The sequence below is a fragment of the Phaethon lepturus genome, unplaced genomic scaffold (genome assembly GCF_000687285.1).
Source record: "Phaethon lepturus isolate BGI_N335 unplaced genomic scaffold, ASM68728v1 scaffold50831, whole genome shotgun sequence".
Taxonomy (NCBI): Eukaryota; Metazoa; Chordata; class Aves; order Phaethontiformes; family Phaethontidae; genus Phaethon; species Phaethon lepturus.
The window spans coordinates 1-21,348 of NW_010520817.1; the positions used below are offsets into that span (position 1 = coordinate 1).

Below are 21,348 nucleotides of genomic sequence, written 5' to 3' on the forward strand. Positions count from 1 at the left end.
CTCCTGCCCAACTTGGTGTTGTCTGCAAAGTATCCTCTCCCCAAAAAGTACAGGGCTATGCTGCACATCCCTTGTGACAATAAATGTATTGGCAGGATTTTCTGTCCTCCTTCCCATGGAAAGGGACAGTTTAAGATTTTAAAAAGCATGTGTGTTCGATGTCCTCCCTGACATGAAGCAACTGCTGCCAGCTCCATGGCAGTGGCCAGTGCAGGCTGGTCGGAGCAGGCTCCTTGCTGGTGCCCTCTTCCCAACCTGTGTCCTCTGCCAGGATCAGTAGCTGTGCCGGGCAACTGTAAATGGCTTTCAGTTACATAAAGATGGTAGCCATCTCCATGTGGTGCTCAGCCGTGTCCTTTGATTTGTCCTATTAGTGGAGGAGGGAGAAGAAGAAGAGGAGGAGACAGTGGATGGTGAAGATTTGGATGAAATCCACACAGAGTCATCAGGAGAGGAGCAGGAGGAAGAGGTGGAGGAAGAAGGGGCTGAGAAAGCATCACAGCCACCTCAGCAGGACCCCAAACCGCAGAGCGCAGTGCGGGAGCCCCCAGTTGAACATGCGTCGGCACCGCTGCCCATCACCCCAGCTAGTCAGGTAAGTGCTGCCGGTGCTTCACTGCCCTGCCAGCTTGCTGCGCGCACCCCGGCAGAGCAAGAAAACACTCTCCTGCAGCCTGTAGGCACCATACATCAGGAGCATGGCTAAAGGAGTCGCTGCACTGGAGAGCAAAATCATTTATTGCCCTTGTACACATATACGCAACTGTACCCTGTCCTCTCAATCTGCGTATATATTGCTTGACAGGCAAAAAAATTATGCTGCTAGATAAATTGAGATATATATGGGATACATAAGATATAAATAAAAAGATTCAATTTGGGAGTTAAGCACATTACAATGGATGTTCTGCTGGCTGTTATTTAACTCAGACTATTATAAATGAAATGCTGTTAAAATATTTATACTAAGAGAATTTGGCATTCCCTCTGGATTTAGTGAGCTTTCCACCACCAATTTTTAGATTCTACTTCTAATCTGTTTTCTGTGAATGGCATTTGCTGCCTTCTGCTCTGGTCATCCCAGGGATATCGTTTACGCAGATTATACACCAAACAGAAGAGGAAACTGCTTCTTACAACCTAGCAGCAAACAGGTGCAGGGTGTGAATAATTTAGACCATCATTTTTTCTTAAGGAATGTTATTAGAATGAAACCATCATTTGCTGCATATTCTAAAAGATCTACATAAAAAAACTATACTTCATGTACTGCTTTAGCTGCCCTTAGATACAAATAGCTTAGAAAATTCTCCTCTTATGCAATTTACCCAGTGAAGTTTCTGAGTGGGTAAAGGCTGCTGTGATGATATTTGAGGAGGTCAGTGTGAAAACAAGTTTTGATTGTAGCAAGCTCCCCATATAAAACAAGGGGAAATAAATACTATAGATCCATTCCTACTTTGATTTAAAAACATACGTGAGTTTGTACCAGTTGTGTGAAGATGCTCTTAAATCAGATTTCATTGATTTAACCAAAGTTTGTCTTCTGAGGATTTGTGCTGACTTAACTAAACTTACGTAGCCTAACTGATACAGGTTTTTATGCAAACAAGAACTAGACATAAGCAATTCTGACCAGTATCATTAAGTCCCTCACTTCTAAGGTTAAAGTGGGAAAAGTATGGCATGCTGCTGCAACAATTGCAAATGCCATTGGGAGTTGGTCAGATGTGGAGTCAGACACAGCATGTGGGCGTTGCACTGTGTGGGATACCTGTATTTCAGCTTTTGCCTTCTAATGTAACAAAGGCAAAGCAGAAATGCTGTGATGATAGCAGGTACCGTGTGGGTGAGCCCCAAGAGCTTGATGCAGGTAGAGAGATGCAGTTCAGCCAGCTCTTCCTGGCAAAGTGCAACTGTGCTTGGCTTATAGCATTGATAGGAAGGCTGGTGGGCAAATGTTTCTCTCCAGTGTCTTTGTATTTCCCTTATTCTGACTGCTGATATCAACAGACTCATTGGTAAATGTGTTCGTCTTAACCCAAAACCCAAAAAAACATTCAAAGGTACCTACACCTCTCGTCCATGGCTGGTACCTGTTCATGAGGCTCTTATGCATAATTTCTTATATTTTTAGGATTGAACTGGGTGTTCATCTGAACTAAGAAATGGCTTGCTCACTCCTTTCTCAGTCAGCATTCCCTTCCCACCTGAGTCTACCCTCCTATCTATTTTTTGTGTAACATATTTTCTTTCCCATATCTGTGCTATTCAAATGATAGTTGCTTTTGCTTTGCATTTTGATTGTAATTCTTTCGGACCATATACTAGGACAAACCTATTCATCACAATGAGATATAACAAGCACGGCATGCAGAGCAACATGGCTACAGCAGGAAGGTAACGTCGTGCACTCTGCTTGTTCTTCTCTTTATCTGTCCTGATTAAGGATGAGGTTGTGACACCGAGTGGTTCTCAACAGACCCCAGAGTCTGACACTCAAGTGCCGGCCACAACAGAAACCATCGACCCCTTGTTTTACCCTAGCTGGTATAAGGCTCAGTCGCGGCAATCAAGCAGTCCAAGCTCAACCCCAGTGAGTGGGTTGGGCAAAATAGGGCCTCCTGTTTCTCTGGAAACAAGTGCAAAGAAGGCAGAAGTCCCTTCAGCGGCAGCGATTGAGGAGAGTGCACCAGTGAGTGGTAAGGAAAGTAATGCCACTGCAGCGACGTCCAAGGTCAGTGCTACCAAAGTCACCCCAGAGGGCTGTGATGCGCAGCAAGGCGGGAACGGCAATTGTTAAGGAAAATGTGTCTTAATTTTCCTCTGCATGCTAAAGAATAAGAATAATCTCAGAAGTATGGAAACAGCATAAATTGTCATTTCAGCAAATCCACTGGATTTACAGATGGTTTCAAAATGTGTCAGGCTGACCTTTCAGCTTCAGAGTAGCATGCCGACGGTTGCTTGTGCTTAACTGCCGGTGCACCTTGCTTGTGCAAGCTGTTATCCAAGATGCTCACACACACGCTCAGGAGCTGTTGGAGAGCCTGGCGATGCCTCTGCACAACCAGATATTTGCATGCATTAGTAGCAGACAAATCCCGTGCATGAGATTATTCTCATCACCTGTTGAAAGCCTGTGTGCATCATATACCGTCCCACCACCGCTGGTAGAGCAGCTACGGCTTGGCTTTGCCTTCTGCAGTTCTGTGGCTGCATCTGGAGCGTACGGCTTCCCCATGTGAACATGGAGCTATGCAAATACCTGGAGCCTTCCTGTGTGTTTGATTGCCTTTCAGTAAGCAGTGTGATTTCCTGGGTTCAGATCTGTTGCAGAGGGTTTCCTCCAGGATTGTTGGGACTTGATTAAAGGAGAGCATGAAGATAATATATTCCAGTCCTGTGTTAGACTACCAGCAGCATGATGGGACAACCGAGACTGATGTGCTGGGATACAGGAGTTTGTTTCCCTTAAAATGACAATGTTAGTGTTGGGATAACCTGAATTTTAATATTATTTTTTCTGCATATGTGTGCAAACTCTACATGAGTCAAAGATTCAAGGAACAGAGCTGAGGGAGCTGTGTGTGAAGGACTGGCACACTACACCTGCTGCTGCTCTAGTGCCTGGCAACCAGCCATTGAGCATCACTCTCTAAATTAGACCGTCCTGCTTTACAGTCTTAAGACGTATGTTTTGCCAAAGCAATTACCTGTATGTGTGTGACAAGAGGAGATTGTGTATATGTGAAAAAGCACAAGTGGGTATTAAGTATTTCAGTGCCGTTTCCTTTAAAGTTGGAGTTGGCCATTCAGCATACATAAGAAGCCCTACAATGAACCATCATGTGGCAGGCAGAAAGTTAGGAGTTCATACCGGTATGATAAAAGGGCACTTATGTTTTAGCTGGAGGCTTTAGTCAGTGACAATTGAATTTGGTGGAAGGATTCTCGACAACTTCAGTCTTAACAAAAGCAACATTTGACCCCCAAATTTCAGTAGTTATTTTTCAAGTCAGGGTTTGATTTGAGAGCAAGAGTGGAATAAAAAAAAAAAAAGTATTTTAAAATTATGAAATCTGCTATGACCTTGTCTTCTTAAGTATATTCCAAATGAGCTGGCAAAAGTAGGTAAATTCACAGTGAAATTTATTGCTGCTGTTTCTTCCTATCGGTTCCACTGATGACCAGGCAGCCAAACCTCACCATAGGCAGGCAAAATCTGTACTGGGTTAATTCCCTGGGAACTTGACTGACTGTGGTCTGATTCCCTGGGTCCTAATTTACCAACAGCAAGTAAAGGAGCAAAACTAACATTTGTTGTGGGCAACTGTCTGAAAAACAGCAGCAGTCTGGTACCCAGCTCTCTTCCTCGTTGGGTACCAGGCGTAAAAACGGGCACACGGGAAAGATGTCAGCTCCTGTTGGCGTGTGAGTTTGGGGGTGCTGGGTTTCGGTATCTTCCCAGATCACGAATGACACTGATGTTTTGGGAGGAGGAGGACATTAAGAAGAGTAGCGCACGGACGGGGGAAGGAAGGAGCAGGGGCTACTGCTGAGGATGGAGTCATCCATGGGCTGGAGGCAGGGGAAGCGATAGGAAAGCTCAGGGAGCAGAAAGGTGCAGCATGTGCTGAAGAACAGAAAAACCGGAGTGACCCAGCTAGAAAGGGTGATGCCGGGGGATGATGCTGAGGTTAGATTTGCGGATCTGAGCTGAAATGTGTCTATGTCATGAGCAAAATGGCCTCTGTTGTGTGGCAGTGATCATTTTTAAGTATGTGAACTTCAACTTTGTTTTTTTCCTGCATGTGATTTTTACACAGCCCACTCTGAAATGCCATATTTGTTTATTTTTTTTTAAACCCTGGCTGTTGTTCCCCACACCACTGTTTTTACTTCCTTTCTCCAATTAAAAGATATAATGGAAAAGTGCTGTGGAAACAGAGCTTTTTCACTGAATGTAGTGATAATGACTAGTTTGTGTCATGACAACACTGGTGAAGCACTCTTCTTATTTTCTCACAGGAGTTAGCATTCTGCATATCACTTTTGGCATTTCTTATCATACTACATCATCTTTGGAATCTGATTCAATACATGATTTGTACTTTCATGGGTAGGAAATATTTCATTTTACCATTAACTAACAGTTCAAATACTGTCTCTGGTGATGTTCCTACGTGGTTTTAAAGGACTTTTCCCCTTTCTTCCCATCCAAAAACATCATGCTCGTTCACAATACAAGCTGCCTAAAACATTTCTTCCTTGCGCCTTTGAAACGCCACCCTTCAGCTTACTCCTGCATGGTTAAACATTGCATCTCCCTGGTTCAAAATGAAGAGAGACATTTATTCCTTCAGATGTTATGGGCTTATATTTCAGTTGCTCTTCAGATGACCAGCAGGATGGAGAACCTCTGGGTTGACAAGAGATGTGAAGAGCCCTGAGCTTGTTCAGTCCAACATATGGGGGAGGAAGATCTGGAAAATAATAGTTGCCATCAGAGGGGTAAACATCAGAAAGAAAAATCCACTGAATAAACCTGTTGCCAGGATTCCCACCGTGAGTAGATCACCAGAGCTCCCTCATGGGGATGGATTGAGCCCTGCCCCCTGGAGATCCCGATGGGACCCCTTCAGGGAGCAAGGCTTGAACCATCCCCTGAGGGAGCACCACCATGGAGAGAGTCCCCTCACATCCCAGCCAACACAGCACACCCCAGTCAACACAGCACACCCCACACACTGGCAACTCCTCTTCAGGTCCTTTTTCCACCGAAGGTATCCACAGCCATCCCTCCCACATTCCCAGTGAGTGTTGAACACCAAACATGGCCCTGAAATACATACCCATATAGGTGGGGGAGATCGCAACCCTTTAGACACCCAAGGCTCTGTGTGTACTTTTAAAAGTCCATGCTTGAAAAATGTTTTTCTATAGGCAAAGGTTTTTTTTTTCCTTAGGCACTACTTAAGAGCTAAAATATCTAGAAGATCAAGGACTGAGAACTTCACTACCCAGTGAAGTTGTCCTGAATGCAAATACTGTGAATGAAACCTTAACTATTCCATAACACCTCTTCTGGAGTAGCTCCTTTTTTGGTAGCCACTTCCAGCTCCAATTTCACAACCTTCTTAGGTAAGGCATATATGTATATTCAATTTCCAAAGTGATATGGCTGATCTGTAAAGAATTCTGTTACCACTGGGGCATTTAATCTTATTTACCAAAGACCTCTGACACAAAACAACTGTAGTTACATTTGGGTATTTGCTCTAAGGACAGACGAATTCAATTCTGGTCTATTCTTCAACACAAAAATGCTTGTTTTTTCGTGCTTACTTTCTGTACTGCACTCTAAGCACTGTACAGCATGATATGGTGCATCTATGAAAAATTATAAATTATTATTCAGCTTTTATGTGCAAAAATTCCAGAACTATGACTGAAGTTTATCTCTCCATAAAAAAAAAAGGGGGGGGAGGGAGAGGGGAGAAGCTATCACCTACTCTTTAGTTGCATAAGCTATGCAAAAAGATGTGCTGTCTGGTGGTAGTTTGAAAAGCATCGGACACTGTGAATCTCAGTTAAATTTATGGTGTTTGGTTTTGAAAATTGGTTGTAGTTATTACAAGAGGACCTAGAGCTTGTTTGTACTCCTGTGAAATCAGGCATGTGAAGAGCATTATGCTCTTTTCCCTCTCTTTTCTAATTCAAAATACCTTTTGAAATTAAAAATAGACAAATGCAGAAAACTCTCATTGCTACCATTTGAGACCTCTGTGTGGTCTCTAGTGACAGCTTTATGATTTATTTCATCATGAAATAGAAAGGAGGTGAGGGAGAAAGGCATTTTGGTCTCAGACTCTATTTGCATGAAAATGATTTTTTTCTCCATGTGTAGTGAGGTGGCTGATTAGACAGTTTATGTGTCTTTATCTTTCATGGGAGATAACAGGTCACTGCCCTTTTCTCTTTTTGTGTAATAAGCTCCTGAAAGCCAAATAACCAAATTACTTGTAATAACTGTAATAATAATTTATAATAATAATAATATAAATCTGAATGACTGTCATCATAAAAGCAGCATATAATTTATTTTCAGGTTGTTTAAATAGAATGCACTGATAGGGATTTCCTTGTTTTTCAGCAGCAAAAAGAGGTCAGTTCCACCTATTAATCCCCCAAATTTACATTATTTAAGGGCTGTTTCACTCTAAGAAATTGTGTTGATGCATCAGGAAATTTCCTCCAGAGTGCAGGAGGGTGCATCAGGAGGGATATGACAACAGGAGGTGCAGCCCACAGGTGTACAGTTTGCTTGGTCTAAGAAGGGACAGCAGGAGATGATTCAGCATGTACAGAATAGGAAACTCCACACTAGAGAGATGCATCCCGCTTCAGGGAGTGCCTAAGTCAGAAGTATAGTCACCGCAGGCTGCTTCTGCGTCTGACAGAGGACGAAAGGCATCTCCAGCGAGAGAGACAGTTCACCAACTGCTGCTGGTTCACGCTTGGCACCTCTTCACATCTGCCTGCTGAGTGAAAGGTGATATTGCTCTTAATCCAGGTGCCTCTGCTCAGTGTCTAAAGTTGGGGGGCAGGGGATCTTCTGAAGCAAATCTGAGCCTCTGTGGATGACAACTGGGTACAAATGATTAAAGTACAAGGGAGTGGGAATAGTATCAATGAGCTGCTTTGCCACCACAGGGAGTAAAGTATGAGTGGAGAGTGACATAGACATTAACAAGCAGCCCTTTCTAGTGCATGGAAGAAACAGATCTTGGAATCCAAACCAAAAACTTAGAGAGCTTCGCGCATATGTGATGAGTTACAGAAGGAGGTGAAGCAAGCCTCCCCTGAGCCTTAAGTTGTCTTCTTGTGTTCAGTCTCAGAAGACAGCCCAAGTGAGCTAAGAAGAAGAATACATATTTTGTACATTAGACTTCAGAAGCTCATTCACCCGCTCGGTGTTTCAGGACTCAGGCATGTGTTTCTGTGCTCTTTATACCTGAAGGATGCTACCAATGGCATATAGGTGCGAAGCTTTAGGCTTATGAGGAACAATGTTTGTGTTTTGTAAATGTTTGTGGCACCTAACTGTTGGACTGGTGCACCTGAAGAGGCATATGGCCCCTCAGGCTCTTGGAAATCTGACTTCTGAATATGCATTTAGTCGTCTTTAGGAGTAAGATTAGTTTGCAGGAGTGCTGAACATGTGTCACTTCTAACAGTGCAAATGCTCAATAGTCTCAGCTAGCAAGCCAGGTATGTAAGCTTCTCTGGCTGCCCAGCTTTAAGAAACCAAACATGAAAAGCTGGCCCTAAGTTCTGCCCTTCAATTCCCTTGTGCAGACCTCTGATAGTAGAGAAAGCCATGCACATCAAGAACAGTAAAACCACTTTCCAGAAATGTGTACTCCTTAAAAATGCCTTCACAATGCAGAACCACTCTATCCCTTGGTTTGTAATAGAGAAATACCAAAAATCAGCAGTGACAGGTATTTTGTAACAAAATTTAACTTGTGTTGTCACTGGAAGAGGGCAGACCCCAAAATACTTTGTATCTGTTCAATTTATTTCAGTCTGGTTAAAATACAGAGGGCAATGGATGCATAAGGAAAAGTTTGTTCAGTTCTTTCCCTCATCAGAATTTTGTAGGCAACATCTCTCATGCAGTGACACCATATAAATTTGTAAGAGTTTGTGAAATTCTTGTGTGCTTCTGGGTCTCTGGTTATCCAGCTTATTTCACCTGAGATGAAGTACTGGATCTTGCATTCTGTTCCTCAAATTTCCCGTTAGAGAAATGCCTGTCTATGGCTCCGAAGGACTGAAGCACATACATTTAGTTAGAAAGGAAATGCAAGTTAATCATCCACAAACAGTATTCTGATCTAATTTCCCTTTGCTTCCAGTAAGTACAGCGCTTTAATTTCATGAGGATATAAAATATAATCATGACTGAGCTGTTAGGGAGGAGAAATACTAATGGAGTGGCCTATGTTAATCTTGTTTCATTAGTTATAAAATTTTCTATTACTTGCTTGTAACCTTATGCCATCTGCCAGAATTACCATAGGGACAGTCCTCTCTGTATTCATGTACTGTAGTTCTCTTTGCCCTGCTGCTGAATACTTCAATTTCAGCTGGTGATCCTTCAAATATTTTTCCATGAGACAGCTTTAAATCACATGTCAGAGAGGTCAGTACTTTGCTAAGTTTTAGCTACTTGGTTGTTGTGTCAATATGCAGACAACACGGACAAAATAAGGTCATTTAAAACCCAAATAAGCCCAAGAGAGATCATGCTGTGCTCATTGCCCATGTACCTCTGCTTTTCCACTGCTCTGTGAAAGGTACAGTCCCACATTTTAGCACAGGACTGCTCTGGAGTGATTGCACAAGCATGGCAGTGGTATGCACATAATAATTTCCTTTCTCTACTCCAACTCAGTCTTGCCAATCTGCTCAAGTGAAAGTCCCCACTTCAAGCCAACTGCTCCAAGAGAGGGAATTGCTTTCTCAAGAGAAGGCAGTCTTGCAAGTCTGGATCTTGTGGAAATGACTATGTTCATATAAAAAATCTGCAAATTTTGACTGAATGAAAAACGGGTCATCTACCCTCCGTGAAGTTGAGCCTTTTGCAGCAGACCCATGAATCTGCTAGTATACAAGCCCAAATTAATTTCTGTTTGAAGTTTCTTCCTAAACATCTCTTAAATTTCACTGGGGAAAAAAAATTGTTCAGCCTGTAGCTGAAATACAGGGCAAATGCTAGATGCAAGAACCTCTGTTAATGGTCAAAAAATTCTGCTTTTGCTTCTCTGTAATTTGACTTGGTGAGTTGGGATTCAGTTATAGAGGCCATATCTGAGGCCACTCAGGCTGATGTTTAGTTGTTGGCAAATTCTGCCTGTAAATTTCCATTTTGCATCTTCACTCTGTGCTTCACGTGAGACTTTTTTCTCCCTCAGTTTAGCAAATACCTGCAGAGAAAATCAGGAAAGTCTTGATTGTTCCTCTTCTAACACCTCTCTCTTCCTTGCTTCTGAGAATTATCAGAGTGATTCAGAAGCAGCAGTGATGAGTCGTGAGAGCAATGCATTAAGACCAGCTTTCAGGCAACAGTTTCTCATAATTAATATGAGTGGCAAATACTCCACCTGAAGTTTTACCTCAAATAGTCTGCTCTCTGATTTGTCTGGTGAGTCACAGATACCACCTGATTTATGTATATTTCATTTTTTTCAGTTCATTACTAGCAAAAGGACCTCCACAATGACAGCATAGGTAAAATTACTTCTCCTGTTCAAATTAATACAAAGCCAGGCTCACCTAGATGTTGTTCTTCTGTGACTAGCGCATTTAAATACTGAAATTTACCTCCACTCGACCTCTTCCTCCAAGCATCGCTTGTTCTGCTCATTGTTAAGGCATTTGGAAAGGAAAATTGAGTGTAAACAAAAATATTTCTTAATCATGGAAGAACCGTTGCTGTTTTACATCAGGTAGATTTATGTCACAACAACACAAGCCATCTGTTTGTAAAATATTTGGTTAGTTGTCATCCTACTGCCTTGAGACAGCTCAGGCTTCCAGTGTAAGCCGTATGCTTATCTATGGAAAGCAGTGCTTGTAATCCTGTAACCATTAGGGATCAATCGTCTGACTGAAAACCCCACTGGCAGGAATTAGTAAACTGGGCCTGAGTCCTTGTGTTTGGATATTGTATCATGATACTTCTAGGCTTTCCTGACTTTCGAGCAGGCGAGGGGCTGGACCACAGCACCCTGCAGGGTTCGGTGTCCACCTTCCTGGTGTTTGAAATGGAATTACAGGTTGGGTTGCTGATTGTATAGCCAAAATGAAACAGAAAAAAAGGAGAGGGACATATCAAACAGCATTGATTCAGTCTTAGATCCCTTCTCAGATGATATATATTCCTGTCATCTTTACAACAATCTTCAGGTCATTAAGTAAGAGGCCAGTGACCAGTTCAGAAAACCTGTTATCCCAGGCTACCAGCCAATGGAGACAGAAAGGTGCCGCAATGTTCAAACCATGCTACAGATGTCCAACATAGATGTCACACCTTTGACTGAGCAGAGAATGAGGATCTCTCAGTCCTGGAGAATAAGTGATCTCAATTTCTCATTCTTCTCTTGTTCAACATCTGGCACCAGATGTATTTTTTAAAATACATTCATTTTTATATTTATGCACTATTTCATAATTTGATTTTCTATTTTTCTTTAATGGAACTGGCACCTGCCCAGATGCAGGTCAGTTCCAAACTTGTCTCTGGTGACAGTTGCCTATGATCTGTGCTCTATACTCCATAATGACCCAGTCAATAACTGTGATTGAATCTGGGGCTTTAAGAGCAGTATTTATCACAGCTTCCTTGGACTTCACCTGGGAACAGTGCGAGATGGGCGGAAGGAAGCTTGATTTAATATCCTGCTCATCAGTCAGCCAAGTGCTGTGCAAGCAAGCCAGCATCGTTATGGGTGAGCAGATACTACAATGTGAGATGTGATATGACAGACGTCTGTCCAGGAAGTCACAGTGCTGCTCGCAGAGCAATGTATTATTGGAGTAGAGTTATTTCTTGGCTACCAGCTTCAGTTGCTGTGGTCATAGTAAGGAGAAGATTCAGGCAAACGAAGACATGGAAAAATGAGCACACTAAGGAAAAGGAGCAGCAGCAACAGGTGATGAGAGAAAAATTGTTTAACAGTGGCCAAGAGTTTCTATTCCTCTTACATGGTGGCTTTAAAGAATGGCAACCTGTTGCTTTAGCTGACATTACAGCTTTCCTTCCTGCATCTGCAGGAGTGTGTTTTTGTCTTGCAAAGGTGGTGTGTTGTGTCCACAGCTCACATATACCACCCCCCACATATTTACAACAGCCCAACTAAGTCAGCTGTTCAAATGCGAGCACTGCTCCAACCTCCAAAGCATGGTATGTGTCTACACACCTCACAGCTATGCTGGCTCCGTTATCTGATCCTGTGAATGGAGCTTCGGGGTGAGTCACGGTCTGAACTGGCACTCTGTCTCATGCATTGGATTTACAAAAATACCGTTTGCAGAGGAAGAAAAAGCTTTAATTCACAACACTCCGTATTACTCAAAGGAAAGACTACATGACAGAGACAAAAATGACGTTAAACCATTACTAGGTTTGCTACTTCTCTCTGAAAGCTAATGGAGACATTTCTCTGACATGGACTAGATGGGTTACTGCCACAGAGAAGTTCTTGGAAGGTTTTTACTTCACATTTAACTTGGTGATCTGAAGTTGTATCTACTTGTCTGATGAAGCAGGAGGAGGAGGAGGGGAGAACCAGTAGCCGTGAGTAGCTTTCTGGCACTGGTGTCCAATGCATACCATTTACTCCTACAGCCTCTCAAGATGATCATTCCTTTGCTAGACAGTTCTCCAGCTGGGCTGGAAAGGAGCAGAGATGATAGATGGCTGATTGATCAGGAGGTCGTCAAAAACTTCTGTATAAGAGGAACAAGGAACGATGTGTGGGTAGATCCAGGAAAGATTGTTCAGATCATGCAGCCTTAATATTCATGTGTTTGTAGGACTCTCCTCCTGCATTTCCTTCATTTTCCTGGACAGTGGTGGGACTAGGTTTTATGAAGATCCATAGTTACTCTTAGCAAAAAGTAATGCCAGTGAGGAGCAGCAATGGGTGAAATATTAAACAAGTATCTTATTGTTGCCTTTTTTGTTTGAGCCATGAAAAAGACATAGGTGACATAAATAAGGGGATTATATTTCCTTTGTCCCCAGCAACAGATAGAAGAAAGCCACTCTCTCACACCATTCTCTAATACTGCTTCTACTGGTTCAAGTGTCTGGACCTCCATATCCCATGGGAGATGTGCAGATCCTATACCAAAATAAGCTAGCCAGGCTGTTTTCCTCTAAACTGTATTTGACCTCTTTAAGGTCATTATGTAAGACATTGCATTAGAAATTAACCACATAATGTTAATTGTAATATAATGAAAATCTATTGAAAAAAGGCATTTCCTCCCAATAGACTTCTAAAATTCATTACTGACCACTATTAAGAGAGTGACATACCTAGTAATGTGACTGATGGAGCTTGTCTGTGCTTATTATTTTGTCTGCCACTATATGTTTTTTCTGTGGCAGGTAATTGTAGCAATTATTTCAGAGAATATTCTGTTGGTTCCCGCTAATAAAAAGAAAAGATCCATACAAAATAAGCAGCCTCTTAGCTTGAAACAATATTGTTGTGATATATGTGACAGCTGCCAGGTGTTATGCTGAAGGAGCTAGACTGCATAAAAATATGAAAACAAAATGCTTGAACTAAAGTTTAAACTGTTTAAAAATAACCTGTTGTGCTCCCTTTGTTTCAGCTGCCTGGAAGTGTTGAGTGCCACAAGTGTAACACTTGACATTTGAGGTAGACAAACATAGCCTACAGATTCTGTGATGGCTTTGTGACCAGCTAGCATTTTTTAATCATGCCTGTTTTTGTCAACACTGGGGGTCGTTTCTACACAAGCCAGCTAAAATAGGAGAACTAACTTTAATTTCTCACTCATTTTCTGAGGCTACAGAAACCGTAGAAGCAAGAAGCTTGTATTTTCACTGCTTCTCTCTCCGAGACCCACATTTTCTAACAAATTCATACTCTTGCTCTCCTGCTGGATCAAGAGGAGGCAGCAAAGGCATTGGGTAGTTCACATGCCTCTAAGGGTGTAGATCCATTTTTTTCTCTGGCAGCAAGGGTGATTTAGGAGTTTCTTGCCAAATGGCCCTGCTTCTTATTCCTGCCCAGATGCCACCGTTCACATGGCATTTGTGCTGAGGCAGCTGTTTGTTGGGCTGTGTTGGAACCAAATCATTCAAATGGTCCAGGTTTAAAAATATCTTCCTTCACCCTAAAAAACAACAAAAAAAATTGATGTCATTCCAGTGACATTCCAATTCTTAGCACAGCCCTGCAAACAGCTGCAGCAATGCAAATGGACAGTGAACCATGGATGCAAAGTGGGAAGAGGTGGATGGGGAGCCAAGGGGCCGGATCTGCTTTGGTTAACATTGTTGCTCCAGAAAACATTAGTATAGCTGCACAAGAGGACGATTTCTAATCAACCAGTGCAGCCATGTGCATAGTTGTAAGAAATAACCCTCTTTCCTAGAGCATACTGATTTCTAATAAACCACATGCATTCTTCTGTCACTTATTTCACTGTAGATCTAGGCCTTTCTCATTAATTCAGTCAAAACCAAGATCATGATTCCACAAATACAGTTTTGGAGAACTCAGCACTAGGTCAGAGCTAACATACTTGGGTGACACGAAGTGTTCAGCTACTACAAATTCACCAGGTAGAACCATATTTGTTCAAAAAAAGTGAGGAGGTCAGTTTTTGCTTTGCCAACAAGGGCATAATCTGTTCTCATGCGGCCAGCATAAAACCAGCAACCGTTTTTGTTTTCTGATTAATTACAAAAAATTGTGATCAATTAGTCATGCTCAGTCTGGACAAAGTATACTGGTGGTGATCTACAGCCCTGGAGGGAACAACCATTTCAGCCCTCATTCCTCTTATTTCCCACATCTCCTTGCAAGCTGTTGTGATAAAACCGCTGAGGAGAGGCCATTATAACAATGGTTTCTCCAGATCCTACGTTACCAGAAAGCATCAAAAATAAGCAAAAAAATGCCAGAACAAAAATCAGACTGAAGAAGACTATGAATACCCTTCACCTGTCCTCCCCGCTTCCTAAATTTAGGAGTTATTGATCTTGTAAAAAGTACTAGTGCAGTCCAAGTTTGCAATTCTTATCAAGCAGTTTTCTGACACCCTGAAGTATTTGACTAGAATCTTTCTTGTGTAATTACTTAAAAGCCAGATCTAGTTAACCCACCCACGAAGTGTGTCTCTACAGTCAGAGAGAAACAAGTACCTCCAGGGGGCAATCCACCCTATAGACACTTATTTTAGGATGGGGCAAATCACTCTCTGATGGTGCCTTTCTCCAATCGCTCCCATTAGAGAGGATGAATGCAGTTTGCCTGAGTGGATATCTCATTTCTGGATGACTGAAGTTTGGTAGCATGGATTCCAATCTTTGTACCTAAAGGCTGCGGAGATTAGTGGTGGTAAAGCAGAAAACAGTGTGTAGACTTCATTGTGTTTCAAATATCTAGAAGGCCTAGACTGCCTATTTTTCCCCAGCATCAACAGGACAACTGCTGGGCCCTAATAAATGAAAACATTATGACAAAGCCATCCCACTCATCCCTTTCCTCCCGTCCACACCCTTTCAAGAACCTTATACAGATTTAAGTAGTGCTCTGCTTAAGGAAGCAAATGCTGAAAGATGCTGAATACCTGCAACTTTGATACGACTCATCAGGTTAAAACTCTGAGATCCTTATACTGTTTATTCATGCAAATTCTGGTGTGCCAGATGCTGAGCAGTGCTGAATGGCTGCTCAGTGGGAGTTGTGGTTGCTCAGCACCTCCAAAGAATTGGCACATAAACTTCAGCCTGGACTTTGCTTACGGGAAAAACAAATTCAACCATCAGTCATGCAGGGTGTGCTTCCCTCCCCACTTCATGAGCTGGCCTGGTGAAAATTCCTGGTGCTTACTGAAAGCATCATCTGATGTCACTCGACACCACAGGGGAAAATATAAATCAAAGTGTAAGTATTCAGCACTCTCTCAGCATTGGTCTGATGTGATTAGTGTAATCTGAGGTAAACACTTTAGTTATTCCTTATTACTGTTAGGGACCCAAATCAAGGCTTGGGAACTTGTTATTCTAGGTAATGTGAAAAACAAGCCCTACCCATGAGATCTCCAAGAGTAAGATAAAGCTGGGGTAGAAGCTTAACAACAGTTACCTAATAGCAATGGATAGACACAATGAAGTGTTGAATCTGAACCGTCTGAAAGGCATGTGGCAAAGGCTGTGCCGTGCTCAGCAGAAAGCTTTCCTCTGGCAGTGGAGTAGGGCTGTGGTAACACAGACAGCGAGGTGACCTGGGATGAGATTGCAAGGGCCTACGGAGGGGTCCGATGCCCGAATCCTCTTGACACTGAAGAGACCTGCTTCTGCTTTCTACCTTTTGGAATCGCCTCCTGGTTCAAAGAAGTTGTTTTCTGTAGAAGTCTACAGCTGGCATCTTTGTCTCAAGGCAATCCCAGCACACTGTATAACTCTGAGTTGTGGGGGCTGCTACTGGAAGGGGGGAAGGGACTTAATAATGTGGACAGAGTTGCTCCTGGCATCTTTCGATGGTCTCTTGCCTCAGAAAAGGGTAGCGTACCTCAGTCACTGTATGACTCAAGAGCACAAATACGAAAGTGTCACGGGTGTGAAAACGCAAGTCTAAAAGCCAAGGAATGGCCCTACTGTCATTTCTGCGCTTGCTTCACTCCCGGCTGGGTGTGATGGCAAATGATGGCTCTTGGAAAGGCCCATCGAGGTATTGCAGACTGGCAGCCTGCTGAGTCCAGCGGGGTACAGGGAGTAAATGCTTCACCCAGCCAAACCCAGTGGGAATATGCTGGAGCTCTGACATTGTTTTGCTGACACAGGAAGATGTCATCACAGCAGAATATGAAGGAGTTAACACATGATGAAATACATTTTTGGCAGTGATGCAGACAAAGATTGTTTTGTTTGAAATACAGTACCAACAGTGCTGGTTAACAAGGTAATGCAGTCACTTGGCCAGTCTGGGTTATTAGATTGTGCTTTTTTTCTTCTAACATGTTAGTTCCAAATCCTATGAAACAAGCTACTTAACTTTAAGCCCATAAATAGTTTTTTGCTTCAAAGTTAACCTTAGTTTAATGTATATTTCTGGATAGTGGCTGGCTGGAACAGCAAGTGGAAGTCCTAAAGGAAGCCTGTCTTGCACAGGAAGATAAATAACAAGATGACAGTGTGGTTTTAAGTAAAAAAGAATAAAAATGCAGGAAATTAATTTTTAATCCTATTGCCAGTCTTATTCCTTTGCAGAGTGAGGAGAAGCGAGGAGGGCTGTCCCATGCCTGCTTAGACACACTGCTAAGGGCTCAGTGCACAAAATTGCACAATGAATTTCAAAATTACTTTTAGCTAGTCCAGGTACTCTGGCTGTCCTTCCAAAAATAAAAGGCAAAATTTTCAACATCATAGAGGACTAATAAACCACCTACGCTCCTGCATCTACCGAGATCAAGAGAGCGCAGAATCCCTTACGACTCAGAAAGTCTAGCCATGCATTTACTGCTGATACCTGACTTTTGTAATCAGGTTGAAAGGTTCGTATTCAGCACTTTCCAGGGCTCAGAGGCAGATCTTCTATAATCAGGACTCAATTAGCTACCTAGCTTTTCAGCTGAAGATCTGGCCCCGTGGGCCTAATTCTTTACAATACTTTTGCCTAAGCCCAGGAGACAACCCTTCTCACCAACAGTGCTGAAAATGGACTTTTGTATTCTAGTAGGAAGCTGTTTCTCCTAGATTTTTCACTATGCTTGTGCTCTCGCTAAAGTACATGATAAAATTAGCAAGCAAAAGCTATATTCTTCTCCAAGATCCTTGCCCATAAAAATCCTTTCTGAGCCCTGTATTTTGCAGTGAGTAGCAGTTGAGTGCCTTGGTGTGAAAACACGAATTTAAGTCAAAGATTAGTCCATATTTCAAATCAGATTCTCAGATAGTATTTCATTGGAATAAATAAGGCTATTTCAGTCTAGAGCAACTGAGGATCTGGGTCTAAAAAAGGACCCATGAACTCTAATTAGATATAAATAGAGAAATAGGGAGCTACTTTTTTCATACCTCCATGCTGTTTTGTCTGTCGGTGTCATGACACTCAAAAGGGTAGTAACTGGAATGAAGCCCAGTAGCAAATTTATACTTAACATACCATTAGTTCTTACTAATTCCTGTGGTACACTTTAACATTAAGCACTTATAAAAATGCTTAGGAAAATCATCCATCCCATGCTTCAGTTCCTCACAAGCATCCCTGCTTCATTGTTTGTTCCTGGATATGTCTGTTAGCATCACTGCTTTGGTAACTTTCCATTTTAGGACAGTATTATAAACGATTGAGAGGTGTTAAAATTCAGAGGACACTGCTCTGTCATTTTCCTTCTATCAAGTAGTACCTTGACATCAAATAGTTCTCCTGAAATCACGCTGAAGTTCCCAAAGTAAGGTGAAAACCTGCACAGAGAAAGCTGGCAATATTTGCTATTTTACTTTTAAGAATGTTCAGTATTGTATGTGCATATCTAGGAATATAGAGGTGAAAAAAAATCCTGTATAATGCATGATAAACTGTGATTTTAATGATGGAGGTGTAAGGCATCCCTTAGCTACCAAATACACCTATTTTTGTCTATTTTATCTTTGATAGGTTTTCTGATACTATCACAAAGCTGGTCTTCATTCTCTTCCAACGGGATCTGAAAATGCTAGAACTAGTAAAAGTATTTCTGTATGTCACAGAATTGTAGAATACTTGGGTTGGAAGGGACCTTTAAAGGTCATCTAGTCCAAACCCCTTGCAATGGGCAGGGACATCTTCAACTAGATCAGGTTGCTCAGAGCCCCGTCCAACCTGACCTTGAATGTCTCCAGGGATGGGGCATCTACCACGTCTCGGGGCAACCAGTTACAGTATTTCACCACCCTCATGGTGAAAAACTTCTTCCTTAGATTTAGTCTGAATCTCCTCTATTTTAGTTGAAAACCAATACCCCTTGTCCTATTGCAACAGGCCCTGCTAAAAAGTCTGTCCCAATCTTTCTTATAGGCCCCCTTTAAGTACTGGGAGGCTGCAAGAAGGTGTCCCCAGAGCCTTTTCTTCTCCAGGCTGAACAACCCCAACTCTCTCAGCCTGTCCTCATCGGAGAGGTGCTCTGTGATCCCTCTGATCATGTTTGTGGCCCTCCTCTGGATGCACTCCAACAGGTCCATGTCTTTCCTGTAATATATCCTATATCATACTGGCCTGTTAAATATTCAGCTAGTTTTTAAAAAAAATAATCATTCATGTGGTTAGCAGCCACAGCATATCATGCTCAAATTCCCTTTTTTACTGTAAGCATAGGATACCTGTGAAAACAAAGCAGAATTTGGCCTGCAAAATAAGCAGAAGCTTATATCTCTGTATTATTTATTTCCTGTTCTTGGGCAGACTGAAATTGAAATGAAATAAGTATTAAAGTCTTTAACGGAAAGAAAAAAAAAAAAAAAACCCAAAAAAACAAAACACATCCAAGGCAGATTTCATGACAGCAGAACAAGTATCATTTTGAGTGGCAATGCAGCGACAATAACTTTTGGCTTCGATCCACATCAATCTGGAGGCCCAGCGACACAAGCCAAGCTGGCTCAGGATCACTTCTAAACAGGCAGTTATCACCTTCAGTGCAATAACATTCCAGAGGTCCAAATCAGGAGTAAGCCCTTTGCACAGGTGCAACATGCTCACCAGGCATAATCCTTCCTCTGCCGTAGCAAAAGTCCCTCCAAATTCTGGCTGGCCTCCCCAAATTTTCATGCTCCCTGCCTTTTCCCCTCTTTCCCACTTCATTCTGTTTTTCTGTGTGCTGTGAAATCTTAAGGATTTTAACGCAATTCATCTTTTCCTCTTCCATTTGTCAACCTTTCCTTCTTTTACAGATTGGTTCTGAACCGTCCCCTCAAGGACAAGTGGAGGAAACTCCTGTGAGCAATGAGAGGGGTGACGAGCCGGCTCGTCATGTCTTCTCCTTCTCCTGGTTGAACTCCCTCAATGAATGATGACTCATTCGGTTGGCTTCTGGTGTGCTTCTCCTCAGAGGGACTGTGAGCGCAGGCAGCCTGGCTGCAGTCAATGAAGAAACTGGCCTGGAAAGGGACATCCGAGCAGGTTTCATTCCCAGGAACTCAGCTGACCTCCACATCATACCCGGCCCTTGAGATGACAGTCCTGAGAGAGATGGGAGCATGGGGACACATTGCTATACTGTATTGTAGTCAGAGTGTTTTCCAGTAATTTCTTGTTTCCAAGGGGAAAATGGCATCACTACAGCTGTAGGCTGAGCACTGTCAGTGTTTTGTTATTCACTTTTTGGCACGTCCTGTGTAGGTGTAAATGCTTCACCAATGTTGTTAGCTAAAATGCTGGTATGATACTCACTAGTAGCATCCTTTGCCAACACGACGTTTCTCCTCAGTACCCTCCTGCCTCTCCGCTTGTCGGTGCTGGCAGCTTCAGTGAAACTATCGCGTTCTTGGCACCCCCAAGTCAGGGCTGCATCTAAGCACCTCCCTGCCGTCACTTGTGGTCCTCATGGTACCAGTGCCTCCCCGGCTGTGGAGGCCGAACACGGGAAGGGAGAGGGAAGCTGCCTTTTCTTTCTTTGCACTTGCTCTTCCTGCTAAGCCACAACAGATGATGCTCACATAAACAGCTTATTTGTAGGGAAGGAGCCCAGCGAGAGGGATGAGGAAGGTTCGCACGCCGAAAGCACTGGCCACACGCCACGCGTGGATGCAGGACACAGCTCTGAGCCTGTGGGGCAGACGTTAGCATGCTGCCCATGTCTGTCCAGCCATTACCTGTGTCTACATCTTCTCAGTCATCCCTGCGTGTAGGAAAAGGGATGTGTTCTTGTGTGAAACCAGAATGCGGTGAGGTGGTGACAGGTATGATTTGACAGCCCCGTGGTGTGCTGTAGAAAAGGCAAATGCCGAATGATCTGCTCGGTCTGCACAGCAGGTGTTGAGCCATCTAATGAAATCAAATTTGTGTTTTTAAAGAAACTCTGCAAGATGTACCGAAGGTGACACTCTGCAAGTTTTGTCACTGGGGAGAGGGTGCCAGCACTCAGTAGTGTTTAAGAGAGATGGGCAGGCTGCTGGGAGTGCTCACCGCCATGGGGGACCAGGTGTCAAGCTCTGCGCTACGGTCAAGTGTGGATCTCTCCAGGAGCCCCAAGTCAAGCCCTAAACACAGGGGTTTGGCAAGGGACTGTGCCGGAGCACAGGGTGAGAGTGGCAAGTGGCAGGCTGTGGGGGGCTGGCCCCACTCCTGGCCATCCCTTGCTACAGGGCTGAGTCACATCGATCCTCATTTGTGTTTCCCCTGGAAAAGGCTCCTGCCAGAGAAGTTTCAGAGGGCTGTGTGGCTGAGGTCTGCACAAAGCCTTGAGGCTGGCACAGCCCGGAGCAAGGGCCTCTCCTGGAGCAGCTTTCTCCCCGGGAGTTGCTTTGGGGTGCGGGATTTCCTGTTTTCTCCCTGTTGTCCAGGTGGCTTTTCCTCCATTCCTCACGGGAAG

At 43.1% G+C, this 21,348-nt stretch overlaps 1 protein-coding gene across 1 annotated transcript; it reads left to right on the forward strand.

Moving 5' to 3' along the window:
• Nucleotides 1-374: 374 nt before the first annotated feature.
• On the forward strand, nucleotides 375-19,828 carry LOC104628799 (tripartite motif-containing protein 55-like; the record flags this gene model as incomplete). Its single annotated transcript, XM_010297496.1, has 3 exons — nucleotides 375-595; nucleotides 2,450-2,737; nucleotides 19,709-19,828. Coding segments are annotated over 3 exons (629 nt in total), but the record flags the coding sequence as incomplete, so codon positions are not given.
• Nucleotides 19,829-21,348: the final 1,520 nt, after the last annotated feature.